This window comes from Toxotes jaculatrix, chromosome 18, assembly GCF_017976425.1.
Source record: "Toxotes jaculatrix isolate fToxJac2 chromosome 18, fToxJac2.pri, whole genome shotgun sequence".
NCBI lineage: Eukaryota > Metazoa > Chordata > Actinopteri > Toxotidae > Toxotes > Toxotes jaculatrix.
In genome coordinates, this window is record NC_054411.1 from 7,901,492 (window position 1) to 7,922,926 (window position 21,435).

A 21,435-nucleotide genomic window follows, 5' to 3' on the forward strand; every position below is an offset into this window, starting at 1 on the left:
TGATGTGATAGGAAAAGTGACATCTTAAAACACTGTGCTTGTAATCAGAAATAAATGGTTTATTGCCCTCCTGCTATTGTGTCTGGCATGGTTTCTCCTCACACTGGAAGAATACCGCCCCCTTGTGTTACATCAGGAAAGGTGCATGGAACTGGGAAAAGAGTATCTGCCGAGACAACTATGACACCAATGATACCCTATCTTTGCTTATGTACTACAAAATTCTCCATCTGGAGCCTATAAACACTGAAGAGCACAAGTAGATAACAAGATCATCTTAAAATACAACTGTTGACATTTGTGTTTTGCAGATTTTCATTATAGTTTGTCTGAGAGCCTAGAGGAAATTTGTACTTCAACCCGCAGTCTGAAACCATCCGTTCGTTACATTCAAACGCATAAGAAACAATATAAACTGATAAATACACAAACCCCTGTTGTCCTTGTGGGCATTAGCCAGCTGGATCGTCAACAGATCAAAATAAATAACCCTAACCCTAACCCTTAAACAGGATTAGTGGTAATAAGGCAGTGGCACCTGGTAATCATCAGACCTGAACTTTTCAACTGTGTTTCCTTAAAGAGTGTGTGAGTGAGTCTGAAATATTCAGTTGTTGTGGTAACTGCACTGTCATCTAGGTTTTGTGCATAAAATATGGGAGGATTTTTTTCTTGATGACTGTGTGAATGTTGGTAGTAGTAACAATCATTACACACAGTCACACTGAGGATCACCAGTGTGTGTGTCAATGTATTCCAATGAACTGTCTGGAAGTTTCTACTGTTCCTCAGACAAATAGCTGCTCATCTTTCCCTGAGTGGCTGCGTCTCAGCTTCAGACCAGACAGGATCTTGTGGGCTGGCGCAGTCAGGTTGTGCTCAGCAGGAAGTGTCTTTGGTGAGTGACACAGAGCCCGGTTCAGTCCAGCACTCTGTCTGTTATTGGACATATTTGTGTTCAGATCAGCGTGACATCCAGTCGCTTCCTGCTGGGAAGACTGATGTGTTGTACCGGATGCTGTTACAGTTTCAGGTGATGCAAATGTTGAGTCCAGTCCCAACATGTACTGCACAACCTCCCGAGGACTTAGTGGGACATCCACTTTACTCTCTGCGGTAATGGTGGACTGGTGGGGCTGGTGAGTGTTCTCACAGCAGACATCTAAGTTCTGAGAAAGTCTCAGCGTCCTAGGCTCTGGAGAGGAGCTCCGGCTGCTGTCAGCACTCCCCGGACGGCCTCTCACCGGGGCTGCAGGCTGTCTGGCTGCACGGCCAGGGTTAGAGAGTCGTGTTCCTGGGTTGTGATGCCGGTGATATTTCACAGGCTGTCTGGTGAAGCGATAATATGGCTGGGTCCCCAAATCAGAGTCTGGTTCTCCCACCAGGTCACCCTGATGATCGGTCGATGCCCCTCTTATAGCCAAGACTAGGGCAGGAGAGGGAGAAAAAGTGGGTAATTCACTAAAGTAGTAGAAAGTTACTGATTTCAATAAATTGATTGAAAACTTAACTTTAATCATTTATACAGAATTCTTCTGGAAGGTCTACAGATGAGACTGCACTGATTTAAAAGGTTTTCTAATAAACTAATAGAATTAGTTTAAAACTAATTCTTTTATTTCATATTTGAGGTTGATATATTCACGATTATTTGTGATTAGAAGCCTTGAAGCTGCATGCTGTTTCTAGCCACAAAGAAGAGAACACCAAGGAACCACAGCAAGAGTAAAGCAAGCGAAGAAGAGAGGAAACCTCAGACCTCAAGGGGCAGCAAAAATAAAATGTTTATATTTTGTGAGTTTGTTGTCAAAAATTAACCAAGACTCAAAATCACCAGCTCAATATCTAACAAAAGTGAAACTGTCACATTATCAACATGGTAGTTCAAATCAATCAGATCCATTAACACAATCCCTCATGCTGGCTAAATAACCTGAGTCACACAGTTTTACAGATGAATGCAACCAGACAGCGTCAGTGAAAAAATGGAAGGAAGTGTTATGTCTAAAAATAACTGGAGGAAACATGTAAAGAGAGAAGAAAATAGGAACTGCAACAGACCCTTGACTCACTTTGCACCCACAGTATCTGGTGCTCAGGAACATACTAAGTTTCCATAAACTAGAACAAACCACCTGTCTGTGAGAAATAAACAACTTAGTAGGTGCATGAGTTCCACCTTCAAGATCTTCAACAAGATCCCTTTTTCCCAAGCAGTAAAGGTACAAGGCAAACAATAATCTATAACTCATTATACCAACATCTAAAAACCTCAACAATTATAAACTACTACCTAAGACAGCAACACTAGGGATTAAATCCTAAAATTATTTTGTTCATCTATTCTAGTCAGGAGTAGCTGCTCTATCACTACATCCCGCCTACCTGCTCTCTCATTGGCTTCAGGGCTGAGCTGGTCCACTGCCTCATTGGATGAAGACTTGTCAGATATATAACCCTCGCTTGACTCTCTCTTGATTGTGCGACTCTGTTGGAATGACACAAATTGAGTGGCGGATTTCTGCAAGTATTTACAGACCACATCTAAACCTGAAATAGTGCAACACTAGTATGTAATAGTGATTCTTATGGGAAATGGTCTGGCCATTTTAGATCACTTGTAAACCCAAGGACATTTCAAACTGTCAGATTACATAGTTCTAAATATCCCCTTTGCAACCCTCTTGAGAGGAAGGAAATTTTTCTTTTGTGCCTCTAACCCATTTGGCACAGCCACTGTAAATATTTCTTTGTAAGCAATAGAAGTGAAATTCCCATGTGGTAAAGCTTGAAAGAGGGTCATGCAGGTCAGAGTCCATACAGGCAGAGCAGGAGAAATGCAGCAGCTATCTAGCGTGTTAATCCTGACAGACTAAACGTGCAATTAAGGTGCCAGGTGCTAAGGCTCTTAAAACAACAGGTAAATTAATCAGGCAAAGTAGCTCAAGTGTAAACTCTCTCTGCCCTGAGTGCATGTGAAGCATCCGCTGCTGATCCTTTTTAAACACAAGCAGCAGTTAAATGAGGCTACTATCAAAGTCCTGAATGCTTTGTCCCTGTGGTACTTACTTCTACTGAGTGTTGGCGCTCTCTGGAGCTTTCACGTTCTGGGCTGGTGTAAGCGTCCCCATCCAGGGGACAGGAAGCTCTGGGAGGGGTGTCTGGAAGAGGTACAGTGGGGACAGGGGGAGGGGGTGTACTGGGTCTCTCCTGAAAGCCAAAAACCGTGTCATGGTGTGTGATGAGGAACTCGACAAGTGCAGCCTGGTAACTGGTCTCCAGCAGGGCAATCATTGGCATGTCCGTAGACACAAGAGGGCGCAATAGTGTTGGTCCAAACACAATACCCAAATTGCTAGGGGACATCTTGTTCTCGTAGTTCTCTGAAACTCTGTGAAGACAGTGAGCAGACAAATTCAAGAATAGCTCAGGGAAGGTTTGATGTTTAAGCCAAAGGGAATTTCATGTTATGGTGGACAATCAAGTTAATGTATTCTAATCTCTTGAATAAAGGTTTGCAACCCAGCTGCATGCTCACTTTTGCAGGTGAGACATCAAATGCTGCAAAGTGCTGTAGCAATATGGAGGAAGTTTCTGTAGTAGCTTTTGGAGGTTGTGAATGATGTCCATTATCTCATTAGTGTCTAGTGTTGACTCCTTTTCACTCAGGTGCTGAATGGTCTTTCCCACATCAATGAAGTCATTGTACAGGTCAAAGGTTAGTAAGGGCTCTGGGAGCTGGAAGAGATTATAGTGAGATTATTCAGTGAAATCAGAGGGAAATAATCAGATCTAACATCAGTGTAACATTAACTCCCCATAGACTCCTTTACCTCTTTGAAGAAGTGCTTAAGGATTGAGGTGATGTCATGCGGTGAGAGGTCAGAAAGGTCCACCTGCTCCTTTTGCACCTCAAAGGCCTGACAGAGCTTCTGGATGCGAGGCTTTGACCCACTCACACGATACACCCCCTCAAAGGAAAACAAAAGCAGAAAACAGTTATTAAACCACACCTAACACTTGACAGCCTCTATATTTTGGTGCTGTGGTGGTATGGTAAACAATACCTGGATTGAAAGAGCGCGACTCTCGATCTCGGATGTGCAGAGCAGCACAACAAAGGGTACCTCATCTGGTCTGTCACGTGGCAGTAGAGAGAGGTCTGCCCCAAACACAGTCCCCTTCCTGTGCTCACATTCTAACTGACACACCTCCATGCACTTCCTGTGCAAAGCCACACCGCACTGAGAGTGTGAAGGAACAGGAAAGATTACATTAACGATCTTACCCAAACTATTTATGTTGTGTACACGTTAAACTAAGCTGCTGTTTTTCCCCATATCTCAACCATTGGGTCTCATACCTCCTCACATTCCACCCCACTGACAACAATGTAGTTGTCACACTGCTTGCATTTTGCCATCTTGCTCTTCATCTTCTTGAGTCGGTGTGTCATTGCAGCTCGTGAAAGAGTGCGCACTTTGACTGGCTGACCATCAGTGAACTCTGTAGGGAGACAATTGAATCATACGATTTAATTCCCATGGTGGGGTGGGTTAAGAACTCTCCAGAAGTATTCTGTTTATAAAGGCATAAAAAGGAAGAACCAAACCTGATTCTGACGCTATATCCCGCTCGTCCAGGTCGTCTGACGACACTGTCAAAGTGGATGCAGTTTTAGGCAGCCTCCTATTACTTTGAGCTTCAATTTTGCATTCCCGTGGAACAGAGACACAGTAGAGGGGAAATAAAACATGTTCATCTTTGCAAGGTTTTCATATGCACGTGAACCAAAAGTTAGGGAAACAAATTAAGACTTGTGCTTACCAGGGCTAGACAGAGATTCCAAACTGCCTCCAATATTCTCACTGTCACTGTGCCCTGTTTTCTCTGAAGTACACCAGAACACATAAAAGAACACAAATTAAATCAATGTTGAGCATGTGTCTGTTAAAGTGGAGAATGTGTCTATATGATTGTTCATATAGTCATATGAGCAATCATGGGGAATCCTTACTGCCGTCACTGAATCTTCTGTAAAAGATGTCCTCTTTCATAGGTGAAGAGTCGTGCAGAGAGCTGAGAGCACTGCTGGTCTTTCGTTTGTTCCTTTCAAATGAAAAAAGATTGCATAATATTTTTAATGACTAAGCTGTTGGCAGAAATACATAAAACATTTCAAACTATTTTTCTGCTTTTATCCCATTTGAATTAATTGAAATAAAAAAAAATCATAGCGAATAAGAACAGGTGAACAGTTTACCATACCCTTTGCCCTGAGGAACATACTCCTGAAAGTTGAAGACTTGGAGAGGTTGCTCGAGGCGACGCTTGCTGAGGATGTAGAGCAGGTAAGGCTCCCCAGGCTCCAGGGACCTACATGTTATCTCCAGGTTGTGGTAGCCGAGGGGAACAGGCTCTGTCTGCTGCCGCTGGTAGTAAAACATGTTGACTGTGGCCTGATGCAGAAAGGAGATGTGATGTGGAGACAAAGCAGTGGTTTTACTGTTTTTAAGGTAGCAAAACAAGGAAGATCATTTGAAATTTTACAAAAGTAATTCCTTTTATTCCATTATATAAGCAAAGTTGCAAACCACAAAACCCAGCTTAAGTAGGTTATTATATTCAAGCAAAGACGTGCATTTAGTTGTGCAGAGGTGGAGACGGAGACATGGTTTACCATCTTCCAATCACAGACATGCATGAACGTGTCATTTTATATTCTGGTGGTTTAGGCTTTGTGATTTCTCTTATGAAACAGACCGGTTGACCTCAATGTATCCTTAGTTGATGTTGCCGTAAATGTTTATAAGTCACTGAGATGGAGTTTGTAACTAAAATAAATGAATGCCATTTCTACCATATATACCATATCCTTTGTATATACACCATAAATTCTGCACTGAACAATCTGTCTAGAAGCATGCTAGCAGGAAGACAAATGCTTAGTTTCCTTGATTTCGTACCAACCTCCTTGAGTACGGTGTCTCCTTGACAGATGAGCTTGCGAATGTGAGAAATAATTCTCTCTTTGACCTTCACTAACTCATCTTGGTGGAACCTGGCATCATTCACAGACTGTCTGTACAGGGCCTCTGCTTCCATCACCTGGATGAGAGAGGGGGAAGACCTGAGAAGTGCAATACAATCCCAAATACGTATCATTTTAATTAAACTAGTTTATGATGTTTCACCTAGCATGGTGAAACATCATAAACATATTATAAACAGACCTATATTATTCAGTATTTTTTCTGTACTAAACCACAGAAGATCTGCATTTTCTATGGGTGATACTAATGTCGTGCAACAAGGGGGCATTCACCTTAGTTTGGGCTTCATCCTTTGACTTCCTCCTTTTATCCAGTGTTTTGATTCCAGCTGTGTCATCCACAGCTTTAGCAGAGACAGCCTTAGCCTTTTCTAGCTCATCACAGCGCTGAAAGTATTGCTGCCGAGCCTTTCTAAAAGCTGTTACTGCTTCGTTCTGAAAACACACAAAGGGACAAAAAAAACACAGATTATCTTGATTTTACTATGTGTGTGCCATGTACAGAGTAACATGACTTTTATAGGTATCAACAAGGTCATACGAGCCAGATCATTCTTTCACAGAGGTTTTCACAGAGGTTGTTTAGACATCCAATCAGTTGAAATGTCTTGAAAATAAGAAAATTAGTTTTGACAGTGCAATAAACCAAGCTCAACTTCAGTCACAAACACGATTCTAAATTCACTTACCATTCTCCTTTGTTCTCTTGCCCACTGCTCCTTAAACTCTCTGCGCCACTTGTCAATCTCATTCCTCTTCGCAGCCAAGGCCTTTGGGACAGAGACAGTGGATTAAACAAAGTCATGTCTATACACCTGCCTCTAAAAGCCAGATTAGATTTACTAAAACTTAAACTTTTTGTATGTGTGTGTCTGTGGATTTCTGTACTTGGTAACAGCGGCTTTGTAGCAGTTCAGAAGTCTTTTTAGATGTCACACTATTCTTGATGTCTTGTTCAAGTGCCATGGTGTAGATGTACTGTAGAGGCATCATTTCCTACACAGGCGACAACATCTTTAGACAGCTTTTCCACAGTAAATACAGTTGAGAAAGTTTAAATATTACAAACTCTTCTTTAAGAATCCATTGGAGTAAAACATATTGAGATAATCACTACAGCTTCTTTGCCACACATCCAATAAACAAAGCCGTACCTGCTGTGCCACGTTGGCTTTTGCTCCTTCAGCTGCCTTCATCACATTTTTTGCAAATTCTTGTTCTGTCAACAAAAATTCTTGTTGAGTTTTTCTTCTGCTTCAGTTATTCACAAGATACTGTACATCAAGATAAGACATGCAGAATTGGACTGTGGACTGACTGAAACCACTGTACTGATCATTGCTATTTGCGTGTAGCCTCAATATGAGGGTTTGAGTTCCATTTTTGATCAACCCTGTGATATCATCTAGCCTCCACGCTCCTTCAGATAATCCTGACATGCAGTAAAAAGCTCATCAAACATCCTGGAGGTCAAAGAGGAATAAACTTTGGATCTGGCCTGTGTCCATTTTGAACTTGTGAGTGGAACTGCTTTGCTTAAACACAGCTTTAGTCTGCATTTTGTGTCAGCTGTTCGTGTGAGCAAGAACTTCAACAGGAAATGACCTCAGACCCATTTATTGCTCTACTATGTGTAATCTGCAGTAGTTTCTGCAGTAGCTCCACCCAGCCTTACTCATCTGTTGTCATTGCCTAATACTGCTCTCCCCTATACTTTGATTACTGCCAATAGACTTGCATGCTTAGCATCCCAGTCTGGACACTGGGCACCTATGCAGGCTGATAGCAGGGTAATCACTGTCTATACACTCCAAAGGCACCCCATCTCCTTTATTACCCTCCTCTAACCTGCTAATCTGCCTGCTAATCCTTTCTCTGTGTGTGTGCTGTGTAGTTTACTAGGGTGACAGCACCCTCCTCAGAAATCATCACTGGCAGGCCACATTATGGAACATTAAAACATGGTGCTCAACCATACTAGTCAACCCTCAAACATGTTGGTATTATAGTATCTTCATTGACGATGAGCGATCTGCTCTCCTGAGTCACGCTGACCACTGTAGCAAGGTTCAAGTACAACTTTTCTAACAATATTTGTGTGGCTTGTCACCATGTGTTTAGCTCTTTTTACAGTTCAGAATTTAAAAATTCTCTTGAATCAATAAACACCTACTATACCTCTACAAGCAACCATTTGGAAAAAGTCACACCTACTTATACAAAATGATAAATAGCCCAAAATTTAAACAAATAAATGTTAGCACTTTTATAAGACTAGTAATTGCATAGTGGATAAAATTTCATGCTCTGGACTCTATATAATGCAGAAACAGTGCATTTGCATTTTGTAAGCACCACATCTATCCCATCTATCTTTGCTTTTGAGTGAAGTTTATATTTAAATGCACTGACATGTGAGGCACAGATGTCTTGACAGAGACACAACAGACATGATATGACAATAATTAGCATGTTGCGCTACTTTTTCCTTTACTCAGCTGCTTGTGTACTTACCCAAGCTGATTCTCTTCTCCATCCAGGCAAGTAGGTCTTTGGCATAGCGACACCACATCTTGGCATACTGCAGCGCCATCTCCACTCCATCCTCACAGCGACAAAGGGCCAGGTCTGCTTCCTGGGCTGAGAGGGAGTACATCAGCATCACTGCAGGCTGCACACACTTGGAGCTATACCCAGTGATCACACAGTGTTGACTGGGTTACACCCCACGGTTTGTCTCTTCTGGAGGATTCAAACAACCACCAACCTCAAAGAAACATCTATCAACTATAGAGTGATAATCCCCAGCTCCCAGACTAGATAAAGATAATATAAAAATAAAGTCACTGTCAAAAAAAATTTTTTTTACACAAACCCAAAACAGGAAACAATGTCTGCATATGGCAAGTCATAGCTGCTCCTCGGAATAAAGGTCCTGTGGTTTTGTGTAGATCTCAGCGCTTTGTCTTGCATGTAACCACAATAGATGTATACTATTGTTGGTTGTAAATAATCTCTCTTTTTATCAGTCCAAAGTATCCCAGTTGACACAAATGAGGATGTGACCTGAGAGAGGAGGGTTTCTATGGACCAAAGTCAAACAGCTTTAGCTAAATAACTTCCCTCCCAACCCCTCTTCCTCTCTCTGCCTGGCCCCTCCCTCTCACACCTGTTCACTTCTAGTCAGCAACAAAGAGACAAGCCATGCTGTTAGAGCAGAGTTACAAACACCACTCAGTGCCAGTGTGCAGTATCATAGACCACCATGTCATAGCTGCGGTCAGGCAGACAGGGTGTTGGCATGACAGCTTCTCCGTTTCTTCCTCTGTGACTCACACCAGCACAGAGCGGATGATGTTTAAGTGACAATCACGTGGTCTCTCAAATGCACTGCACACCACTTTCTCTTTTCCTCTTTCTTGCTGTGTTCCACTTCCAGCTCAACTTTTGCAAATTAATGTCATAGTTAAAATCTATTGGAACACATCTTAATTTTCTCCTGTAGCCAAAGGTTAGAGCACAAATGAATGTCAAGAGCTTTCACTCGGACCACAGTAGAGTTCCAAGTATTCAGCTATGTTTTTAACTGAGCAAGCACGCAATGCCAGAAAGAGTGCGGCAGCTTCTCTCTCAAGTTCCTCACTCAGACATGCAGATTTTATTCTGGTCTGTTCATTTTACACCGACGCCAAATCCAGTTAGAGTGGTAAAAAAAAAAAAATCCAAATAGGGTGATATTTTCTTCTCTGTCTTCAAGCAAAATCCACAAAAAACAGCAGGCAACTCCAGAAGAATGATGGATTTGTGGTCAGATTGTGTGCCAAGGTTGACCTCTTTTAGCCTTTTCTCTCTATGTTCTGTTTTAGGGAGAGCTCTGAGCACTTTCAGAAATCAAACTCCAAGCAGAATCTGTGCTGCCTCATGGCTATGGCGTCCAGTACTTGGATTGAGGATTATCCCAGTCAGATCCAGATTGCGGAGTGACAGGCTTTAGAGGAGCATTGAGTGAGGTTTACCTCCTGGTGTGTGACCGAGCAGGGGGTTAGGCTGCTGGTATCCAACCCCAGCCAACAGGAACACATGAAACCAGATTATCAAAGTGCGTGCCCTTGTAATATCTGATTTTCAGTAAGATAAATGACATGAAATGTACTCATATGCAAAATCACTCGTATCTTTGCATAGTGAAATATCAGGAATTACATTAAATGGGATACAGCTTTAGTGACCATGGTTCAACAGATGCAGACTGAACTTGAAGCCAAGAGAAGACCTTAAAACAACTCTTCTTATTTCAGACTCATTTAGAGTCTGATGTGAGAAGAGTTTCTGTGCTGCAAGAATCACTTTGGCGTTGGCAAGCTGTTTCTAGTCTTTCATTTCCATTTTCTTCTTAAAAACTATCTGTCTCCGGAGTTCGTAATCTCTTACTGTAAGCCATGACCTGTGGTTTGAGTCACACTGAGGCTGTAGTACTTTGAGCAAGTCTAGTCTTTTTCTCCATCTCCGGTACATTTACTGCCTGAGCCTGTCTAATATGGACAGTCCCTCTTCCCTCAGACCCCTCTATCTTCCCCTTGTGTCTGAGGTAAAAACTGAGAGCAGCTGTCTCCTGCTTTAATCCTCTGCCCTTATCCTAATCTTGTTACAGCAGGGCAATTACAACTCAAGGCTAATCATAAAAAAACAAGTCAAGAATGAAGATGCTACTCTATGAAGTGTCACGGACGAGCTCTATTCATATCATCACTAAGGGTCTGCTGGGTCAGTCACAGCATAGTCTATGTTAATGTAAGCAGGAGATTAAACAAGTTGAGCTAGACTTCAACTCAATTGGACCTACACTGACACACACGAAAGCCGACACACACATAAACACCCCCCTCTCTCTCATGCACACACATACACAAATCATACCTGATGAGTTTCCATCTGCTTCATTGGGTTCAGAGCGTATCTGCGAACAAAATACATCTTCACTCTGTTGGTTGAAAAAACAGACTCTTACTCTATACAAACATCACTAATCCTTTCAAAACACACTAACAATATTCTGTAATCGGTCTCCTAAAAAGAATCGAAACTGTTTCATGTGTCTGTGAGATCAGTAATTACAGCAACATAATAAACTTTAATATAAACATACGACAATATAAGCAACAGGCATAAGTATTTCTTGTACTGATTTTAAAAACTAGGTATTGATCCCTTACAGACGCATCATGTTGGTCTATGAGCTCTGTGCTTTCTGCTGTGACGGATTCTGAGATGGGCTGCGAGTCAGTTTCTGCCAGCAGATCTTCTCCTACACTGAACACAGAATATATTGGGAGAGAAACATACACAGTCAAATAGCAATACCTAATAAGGCCTACGGTTTGATGAGGAACATACGACATACAAACGTTCCATTTACCTGCATCTATTTTTCCATGTGCTTGTCTGCCAGACAGATGTAGGTAACACATTAACTGCACATGTTGTCAGGCTATCAGTATCATACCAAAAGTTCTTAAGTACATTTTAAGGTCCAGTACATTTATTTGTATGCATGTTCCTCTACTCAGCAATATTCACATATTATGTTTGTTTAGTGTCAGTGTTGCTTAAAAGAAATTCCGCAATGCTTGGGCAGAAATCCTCCAATAAAGGCTCTCAGTGGTTGTCATAAAATTAGCCTAGATCGTGCCTAGCTAACTAAGGTCAGTTGATGCATTACAGCTTTGAGCTGACAATAATTCTGAGCAGTTTCATCCTATACACTTTTCTATGGCCACCAACGCCTTAAGCATCTTTGAATGACACCTCACTAACCACTGTGTTTTTCCGCCACAGTATTCAGATCAGAGAGAACACACAGAGCGATGCAGGAGACAAGACAAACAAGTGGTTGTACCATTTATAAAAGTATAATACTTACGAAGATATCAAAGATAAACCCAAATTATCAAAATCTCTGAAGATCTCACTGTATCGCTTGGTTTCAGATTTATGATGCACTTTCTTCACATCTGAAATGAGAAATGGAGAAGCTAAGGAACACCGAATAATGAGCTGGTTTTACTGTTAAGAGATCACACAGACATGCTGTGAACTAAATTGTATAAACTGTCTAAACAGTCTTTAAAGATGTAGCAAAGACCCAGCAGAAGCATTCAATTCTGTAAATGTGAACAGGTTGAAGATCACTTCATAGAATCCCCAAATGATGTTTTCTTGTTTGTGATGTGATTATTAATGTTTACAGTATTTTACTACAGCACTACTTCTTAGCTGGTCAAAACATCATCTAGATGCTTAATGTACAACATTCTAAGAAAGAAAATATATTAAAAAAAACATGTATTAAAAAAAAGATTGTGCTAAAAAGACAATTAATAAAGAAATCATCTCCTGAAGTCATATCTAACAGCATTTCCTTTACATTTCTGAGAAAAACAATTCTTTGACTTAATAAGATGTAATATGATGAGGAACAATGTGGGGGATTTTGTTAACAAAATTTCAACCTACTGTACTCCCACTATTTAACTGCTGTCTCACCTTGGGACATACCAAAAAGTTAAAACCTGGTGATTTACAACAGATGCAGCACATGAGGAAAAAGCAATCTCTCTCTCTCTCAAAGACATCTCCATTTTGGTCAACCACATCCTGCTTGCAATGTGTGTCACGTCCTATAATGAACATAAAGTCCTTGTTTTTCACACCACCAGTGTTTTAGTGTAAGAATGACAAGTAAGATGTTTGAGCAAAGCTGCCGCACTTTTCAAGTCAAATTCCAGTTAATCAGAGACAAGATCTTGACTTCTTTTGTTTTTGCTGTATAACGGAAATTTTTAATGAATAGGAACTTCTGAGCTAAATGCAAAAATTTCAAGTTAGATAAGAAGTTTTACCAACTGCCAAACCAATCTCAGTGATATCTTAATATGCTATTCTTCGCTTTTTTGCAAAGACTAAAGACGTGCCTGTCCTTTTAAATAGAAATACAGAAGTCGCACAAAAAATGAAAGAACAAGAACGTGTCAAAACGGAGAAAGAGTTCAGGAAGTTCGCCGATCCGCTTTTGACTAGGAGGATGCACACAGCACAAACCTCCTGACAGACACATTAACAAAGAACATCCAGGCACATTGTGCATACAATGCAAGCACAGTGGTAGTACCCATGTCAAGTGGCACTGGAGCGATGACAGCAAATTTCCAGTCACCACACAACTAGAGATTTGTCCATTTAAAACAATTGCAACAAGTGAAGACATGTGTATCTCTATGACAGGGTTGAAACAGGGTGAAAACAAATTAACCAAAATACATTTTTAAGTACATAAAAGCATGATGGGCAACATATTCTATACACAAAGTGAGAGACAACACCTCAAAAATTCCCTCAAAACATCACATTCTTTGTGCTCACCTGTGGCTTCAGAATCCTGGTTCGGCACTTGATCTTCCATTTCTGCACTATAACCACAGCAGCAAGACCCTACCAGCACCACTCACACATCATCTGCCCTTAAGTTCACACTACACTACACAAATAGAAACTGTATGATTTAGGTGGCAGGAAATCTGCACTGCAGTGTGCACACACGCTGACACACTTCAGGTAAATTATTAGCATGCAGCTCTGAGCTTGCTGCCGTTTGTGCTCTCAAAATGATCTTCCTCTGTTAGAGTGGAGGTTGGCCAATATGTTCACCGACATGAGAAGAGGAAGTGTATCTTTCTGTCAGTGCAGGCCCCACCTACGCTATCACACCATGCATGGTGAGAAGGTGCTACTGTGTTTGTGTTGTCTTAGTGAAAAAAAAACAAAAAACTTCTGAACTCAGTGGCTTGTTGTGGGTAATGTGGACAAACAGTATGCATGATGTGCATATGTCCTTGAACTGGTTTTATGAAACAGCTCTGATCTTCACAGTTGAAGCAGAGTGTCAGTAAAACTGATGACACCTTGAGGATTAATCAGATTAAACATTTGAGAACAAGGTAAATGCTACATGCTTGTCAGTGGTTAGTGTACCCAATGTGTTTCTCAGTTACAGTAATGAACTTGGTATACATGTAATAAATGGTGTACTACTGTTTTGGGAGCTTCACATGTCACGTGCCACAATAATATACCAACTTTTCAAGTTGTGTTAAATGAGGGGGTTCCTCATCCCTTTTGTCTGTTCATACTATTTTGTTACTGGCTACTGCATTAAGCTGTTGTAAGTTAAACTAGCACAACGAACAAAGAAAGTTGTTTACAACACAGTGGTGATGTGCATCTTACCACAGTTGTAAAAAATTCAATTTTTTTTTTTTTTTAAATAAAACTTTTTATTTTTTGTTGGCACAATGCACCACTAACATTTCTGTGTAAAAATCAGTGGCCGAACATCCCTCATCAATACTTTACAGAAATGAAATTCTTGGGAGATCTAACATCGAAGTAAGGCTAAAACCATGACAGAATAAATTTGCAAAAGCAAAATGATCCAAACTTTACATGTTCTCTTTTGTAGGGGCCTTTTATCAAGTCTTGAGGTGTGTACAGTGGATTTTCTCTCCTATAATCATGTTAGCGGCTGGTAGGTGGCATTAGTCTTGAAAAAGTGCAAAAGTGGTGACAAAGGACACGGAATAACGACTTGTGTTGTCATATACTTTACAGTGGTTCTGTAAATCTATGATTCTCAGCTGACAGCAAGTGTTGCTAGTGTGTTTTGTTGCTTTGGTAAAGATCTGCTGCAAGCATCTTAAGTTTTTGGCTAATGATTATTCAAAACACAGCAATATGACATATATAAAGAGAAAATATTAAAGATCAAAACAAAACACATGCAGATGTTTCTCCTCTTGGACTGTTGACAGCAGAGACCATTGAATTTAGATTTAAGACATGAACACTTCTGTGAAGTCTGGATTTTGATCAGTGACACACAGTATGGTTAATGCCTAATTAATTTGCAGTCTTTAGAGACTTATTGAAAAAATGTATTTCACAGTGTAATGTCAAATTAGGACAAAGTTCACTACCCAGTGACTGACATGTCCAACTGCATTCTTCTCTAATACATAGGTTCATTTCTGTATGACAGACAGAAGCTGGGTACTGCAAATGCCATTCCAAATGGCAAGTCTAGTGCCTTTATAAAGTAAAAACTACAAACAGACAACATGATGGAAAACATAAGACGCACCTGATCCCTTCTTAACCTGTCACATCTGGATAAATTAAATCTTTCTACAAACTCTGATGTCACATCCCTGTTGTGATGCAAAATCAAAAGACTCAAAGATGAAACATGATTAAAAAACTAAGGCTGTTTTCCCTATGCATGAATTTTTTAAAGGCTCTCATTCGGTTCCTCTCATAGCTCGTCCCGTGCTGTACTGTCCAAAGGGGACTGTAGCACATCTGAGTTCTGGGCCTCAGTGCTGATCTCAGCCTGCTCCCGTGTTTTTCCTGAGCGCGCTCTGTCCCAGTCTGTACGGACCTTGTCATTGTCCCACACTGTGGAGGTCTCAGTGTCGCTGACATAGCCTGGGTCGCCCGTGTAGTGTGTGGGATACACTAGAAGGGGCTCTGCAGAAAAAGCCTTCAGGTCCCTCGTTTCAAACTGTTCCATATAATCAGACCTGTGAAGGAGAAGGCAATGTCAGGCAAAACAAAAAAAAGGCAAATCTCCTGAACACAGCTTTGTGTCTGTGTATTTGTATAAAGTAGGGTACAAACACTTACACAGGGTGTTTATTGTACATTATAGGAAGAAACTCATCCACTGGCAGAATCCTCTTTAGTGGTTCTGCTTTCAAAAGCTTCTCAGCACCTTGTAATGATATCATATAACCTAGTGTCCAATACGAATAGTCTGCTTCTACTAAATTGTGTATATTAGGCACTGCTTTCTCTCGGTGATCCACTTGCATTCTCTTCCGACCGATATAACTATAAGGAGGAAACAGAAAGGACAAGTGAGAAGCAACTACAAACTTAGGAAAACTGAGGTGAAATTAAAGGTTGTGAAGGAAGTACACACTCACATGAGATCCCAGTCCAGTCCTACATCCTCCACCTCACTCATCAAGTTCATCAAGCGACGTTTGAAGAAGACCTCGAAGCGCAGATCATCTTCAATCACCAGAGAAGTGTGTAGGCGTCGCTCCACAATCTAAGACCAGACACGGTTTTATCAAAAAATCACCCATCTGTGATCTGTCTCATTCACAAATGTGCAAATGCTTGGCTTCTTGGGTTCACCTCTTTCCAGATTTTATAGTGGGAAAGGAAGCATCCCAACTCTCCTTTTGTCAGTGGGCGGCCGTGATAGGGGTCACTGTATCCAGGGAGCATATGGATGCCCATGGCTTGAATTTCACTGACATTCATTGCTCTGAAATGGAGAGAGAATAACAAATGTCACAAAATGGTAATGAGAAAAGGGCAGACAAGTATGATTACAAAGCTCTAAGTAAGTGTAAAATATTCATTTAACAGAATGAACTTACTTTCCATCTACAGCTGCAATGACCTTACAATCGATCTCCTGCTCGTACAACGCCCTCATCATACGTTCTCGGCGGTCAGTCCGCCTCTGCAGGTTTATCATGAAAACCTGCACAAGGTGCAAAACTGGAATCAGTCAGTGTAATTACAGGTTTCTAACAGCAGGGGGAAGCATTCAGGAGAGAAGTGGATAGAGGGCCATTTTTGCAGCTTCCATCTTCACATCACTCTTTACTCACCTCATCAAACCCCAGCTTGTCAGGCTGCTTTGTAGGAACACGTATGTATTTGGAAGGCGTCACTGGGGAATTTCGCACTGCACAGCGAGAGGGAAGATGGATGCAGAAATGGTGTAAATGATACATAGAAACCTATGCCAAAGGTTATCATGAGATGAAGCAGCAGAAAGGAGAATATAGATTTAAAGCAAGTGGAAGGGAGCTGGATCAAAAGTAAAGCCCTTGGTCTGAATGTAAGCTACTCACCATTAACCTCCAGGAGGGAGTGCAAGAAGCTGTCAGCTTCATCTTGCAAAGTATTATGGGATCGAAGGGGCACAGGGAAGTAGCCATAGGTCTCTTTGTTACATACAAACATTTGAACATCTGTAGAGAGCAGTAGATGTAAATATTAACTAAATGTGTTCTCAATCTGAAGTTACACCATTTAGGTTAAAAGGTTAAAGACAAATGTGTAACATCTTTAGAATTAAGCACTGAATGGTATCATACCTGCCATCCGAGCAGAGAAAGCAAGCACGATGATATCATCAAAAGCCCAGCTGTAATCTGGGTGTGGTGGGTGAAAGGCCAGCTGCCTGGATGCCTCTTTCCTGAGGTCTATCAGGAATGTGGAGTGGACCATGGGTACGGCAAAACAGCCCTTACGCACCTGTTTCCTTATGGGTATGTAGGCAGGGGTGCGCTTATAGTAACCCTGAGGAAGCCGAGTTGATTAACAGTTGAGTTCAGACAGGATATGAGAGCGTTCATTAAAGCAACCAAACTCTTTGAAAATACCTGACATTGACAATTATGTGCACCCAATCATCAACAAAGTACCTGCGAGGTCATTCCACACCAGAAGTTTGAATAGGCTGCACGGGATTCAAGCATTGGAGCTATAATGGTCTTATTCTCTTTCATGAGCTTCCAGAGCACATTGGGATTGGTGAGGAGGTTATCACAGTCCACCAACTAAACAAGGAAGAGAAGAGAAACTGTAAAATATGCGTGAATAGTGTTTGTTTGGCATTCTATAAACTGAGTTGGAGCCTTCAGAATTGGAACTGAAATGGAGATGGTTTAAAAAATAAAAATAAAATAAAAAAACTCCACGTACTTCTGTTTTCAAGGGAGGAGGCTATGAGAGTTCCCAAAAAATTTGTAGAACAAAATTATTGCAATTCTGTATGTAGTTTGCTTCAAAATTATACCCCACTGAAGCTAGGCAAAGTGGGCTGGGCTGGGGAATACAAATAGAAATGCACACAGAGCTGCACTTTAAAATTTGGTTCATGTTGAGTCAAGCTTTGTGTCGCTGTTTGGAGCCAGATGAACCAGACCAGATACACTTTAACCATAAGAGACAGAAAAATACAAGTGGGAAAATTTTCAACACCACTCTCAGTACTCAAATTACAATCATGATGGTGCCTTGGGCTTAACTCTGCACTTATCCTTCTGCAACTATTACTGAACAATAAAGACTGTGGGTAGAAGGATTTATTCAGTTCTTAAAATGGAAAAGGTTTTAGTGCTACTGTGCTCTTTGTGCCTGTAAAGAGCAGCTTTGTTGACCTACCATAAAGTAGTCCGCCCACATCTCACGAGCTGATTCTAGTGCGACTTGCCGAAGCTTCATAACATGTTCATAACGGAGGTCTGTCCAGTGCTTCGGACCATCTTCATCTGCATAACGCCTGCAAGAGACAAGCGGATACTTCTACTGATTTTACAGCCTCTATGAACTTTTCAGCTACACAAACATTTGCCAGAAAATTACCAACCCAGGTTCCTCTTTTGGCCTCCATTCCACATAATGGTAAAGGTTCTGCATCTTGACAAGCCAGTCACGCAGAATGGCTGTGGTGTTGTCCTCATTGTGATCAGTTGCTACCCTGTCAATATACAACAAATGTAAATGATTAGAGTGAAGTGCATTCAGCATCAGCAGCACTGAGCATAATCAACAACTGTGGCCAAGGAAAGTAAAACAGTAACAATGGTTGAATGTATCACTAGTTTCAGACTGGATTCAAGCTGAGACAAGAGTTGAAAGATGATACCAAGACTCAAGCGACAATAGCCCTGTGTTCACTTTATGTAAGCTCATTGTCTCCAGCTGTGGGAACTGACACAGATGATAATAATACCAACATCACAAAAGAAAAACCTTGTATAACTGGTTGATATTATTTTAGGGTAGATCATCACATTTTAAGGAATGCTACATTGAGCAAATAAAACCACATTAAGGAAACAGAATTACAGAAATAAAACTTTTGTCTTCAGCAGCATCTGATGCTTGCTGATGTCAGTTGAGTTTGTGTTTTGACCATGTGGACGACAGGCATGGTGGATTGTCTTCAAAGATTTCACATGGATCTGTGAGAACACTGCAGCTCATTGCTAAACCATTTCTTCCCTCACTCCCACTGCCCATCCTTCTAAATCTTCAAAGTCTGACCACCAGGGACTCTTCCACTTCATGTTCAGCTCAAATAAATATTTGTTAAAAAGACAGTTTTGAACCGTGTGTGACTGGTGCTGCAAGTGGTGCCTCACTTACATCTGGTCTGTTGTTGCTCCAGTGAAACAGAAATGCAGGGCTAATTGCAGACACCAGAGATTTAAATGACAGTCTGATTCTGAGGCTTTGGCATGCTTACAAGCAGCTGCAAAAGGCTTTAGCAAAAATTATACAACATGTAGTCTTCACAACATCACGCATCTGTTTGCATTTGCACAGATATCGCTTAATGTGTTTGCAGAACATGCCATAACACAGCTGCCCTTAACGCAAGAATATTTACAGAAGACTGTAGCAAACAAAAAAAAAAAAAGAATAAATCCAACAGTTTCACTCACATAATGCCCCTTAATAGAGTGAATCTTGCTCATGAAGCTCTCTGAGCCCTCCAGGCAGTCATAGAAACTGCTCAGAGCTCTGAGGGTATAAGAACGGGTGGGCTGTTGGAGCATGTTGTTTAGTTATTATGCGAGAAACACCTCCCTTTCACTTTCCTCACCTTATGGCTGAGCGTGGCAGACAGATGTTTAAGTGGTCTATAACATCAATTTGCACAACCACTAGGTAATTGCCTTGGAGAGTTAACTTTGTCACAAATGACAGATAGGGTGATATTGCGTTAGGCCTGGAAAATGGTCTATAGAATCACATGTTGAGTGATCCATAAAACTCAAGCTCAACAGGCAGATTGTTCCGCGTCATGTTTCTCTCTACACTCCCCATAATAAGAATGAACATGAGTCACACAAAATGCCCTGAAGAATGCTAAGACAGAATGTAATTAAGTTATCTTTTACTTACTTGCTCATTATAGTTAATAGTAGGAGAGAATATTTAAGCGTTTTGTAGATTCCAGTCCCACAAACAATAATGCCAAAGTTCTTCAAAGATGGAGGTTCCCTGGGGTTAAAGCTTTGTCAGATGGAGATCTCTAACATGATCATGTATGGGAATCAATCACTCCTCAAGTTATTCATATATAAGCCCAGCTTAAGCTGGGTAGTGAGGAGGTGATATGGGCTGGGGCAGAAGACAACTGGAAGTGGCCTAATGGTATCTGTGTGTATTACTGTGGCCAGTGCACACACAGCAATATATATATACATATATATATTTTTTTATTGTAACATTTGTTGTATTAAATTATACAGCTCCCCTCGTGGCCAAATGAGTCCCGTCCCCTCCCCTCCACGTATACAGATCAATACATGGCTGCTGTGATGAGCAGTGACCAGATGTGCTAACCTCTGTCCTATAGACAGAGTCTACCAAAGGCTGCTGTGACCGTATATTCGTCAACTGAACTCGGCTTTGGTTCTTTGTTGTTTTCCAGCTTGTTCAGATTTGTGAGACATTTTTTAATACACTCTGCGCAACAGAACTTGGCAGCAGTGTTACAATTATTACCCAGCCATTATCTGCGGGTCCACTCCCCTTTCTTATTTTTTTTACTTCTCCCCAAAAACTCTGTCGATCGGTAATGCCGCTATATACAACATAATTATTTTTTTAAGAGGAAACCTCAGGCAGAAATATGAAAAAAAAAAATTAGACCTTGGTTAGCAACAAGGACGTTAAGTTTACTTCATAGCTGCTAACTAGCTTACGAGAAAAGTAACATTCCCTTGTAGAAACTTACCACAGAGCCATACGGTCCTTGGGGTAGTTGAGGCGCTCAATAGTACCGAGGAAATACGGCAAAGAGTGCTCGGAGTTTCTGCAGATGAGGGCGACGAGGACCCGAGGAGCGAGGAGAGGAGACTCGGGGCTCCAGCGCTCCTCGGCAAAATATCCCCGGGCAGGGCTGCAGCAGGTCAGGAGCAAGAGGTACAGGGCGACGGGGAGGCAGGCGGAATTTGCACGGGTCATTGCGACAATAAATTAAAAAAATATTACAAACAAACAAACAAATCTAGGCGGGTGGTGATTATGGCTCGTGATGAGACACTTTTTAAAAGTTGCCTCTTTACTTTTCGCGGTCATCACAGAAAAGCAGTCTGCAGAAGCAGCTCCTGATGTGACAGCACTGCGAAGTTGAGCTTTAAAGGGGCGGATGTGCCTATCTTAAAGGGGATGGGCTATTGAACATGGATGCACAGTAAAAACCAAAGGCAAATCTATTATTATTTTAA

At 41.3% G+C, this 21,435-nt stretch overlaps 2 protein-coding genes across 3 annotated transcripts; both read right to left on the bottom strand.

The window, feature by feature from the left end:
• Nucleotides 1-38: 38 nt before the first annotated feature.
• Nucleotides 39-13,712, bottom strand: LOC121199124 (GEM interacting protein). Of its 2 annotated transcripts, none has more exons than XM_041063620.1 (21): nucleotides 13,472-13,712; nucleotides 11,973-12,063; nucleotides 11,266-11,362; nucleotides 10,970-11,009; nucleotides 8,567-8,692; nucleotides 7,207-7,271; nucleotides 6,941-7,048; nucleotides 6,742-6,822; nucleotides 6,326-6,487; nucleotides 5,971-6,108; nucleotides 5,269-5,459; nucleotides 5,018-5,109; nucleotides 4,828-4,890; nucleotides 4,613-4,702; nucleotides 4,364-4,506; nucleotides 4,068-4,244; nucleotides 3,834-3,971; nucleotides 3,539-3,738; nucleotides 3,070-3,391; nucleotides 2,386-2,488; nucleotides 39-1,426 (listed from the first exon to the last, which is right to left on the bottom strand). In XM_041063620.1, the coding sequence occupies exons 1-21, from the start codon at nucleotides 13,509-13,511 to the stop codon at nucleotides 789-791; spliced, it is 3,105 nt and encodes a 1,034-aa protein (XP_040919554.1). In that variant the 5' UTR covers nucleotides 13,512-13,712; the 3' UTR covers nucleotides 39-788. The 2 variants fall into 2 exon arrangements, with proteins under 2 accessions (XP_040919554.1, XP_040919553.1); XM_041063619.1 differs by having other exon boundaries at nucleotides 10,970-11,033.
• A 525-nt stretch (nucleotides 13,713-14,237) lies between these two features.
• colgalt1a (collagen beta(1-O)galactosyltransferase 1a) lies at nucleotides 14,238-21,332 on the bottom strand. The gene is made up of 12 exons (XM_041063633.1): nucleotides 20,943-21,332; nucleotides 18,561-18,671; nucleotides 18,356-18,473; nucleotides 17,614-17,748; nucleotides 17,284-17,488; nucleotides 17,038-17,157; nucleotides 16,792-16,868; nucleotides 16,555-16,661; nucleotides 16,307-16,439; nucleotides 16,090-16,217; nucleotides 15,788-15,994; nucleotides 14,238-15,684 (listed from the first exon to the last, which is right to left on the bottom strand). Exons 1-12 carry the CDS (start codon nucleotides 21,170-21,172, stop codon nucleotides 15,417-15,419), a joined length of 1,839 nt encoding a protein of 612 aa, XP_040919567.1. The 5' UTR covers nucleotides 21,173-21,332; the 3' UTR covers nucleotides 14,238-15,416.
• Nucleotides 21,333-21,435: the final 103 nt, after the last annotated feature.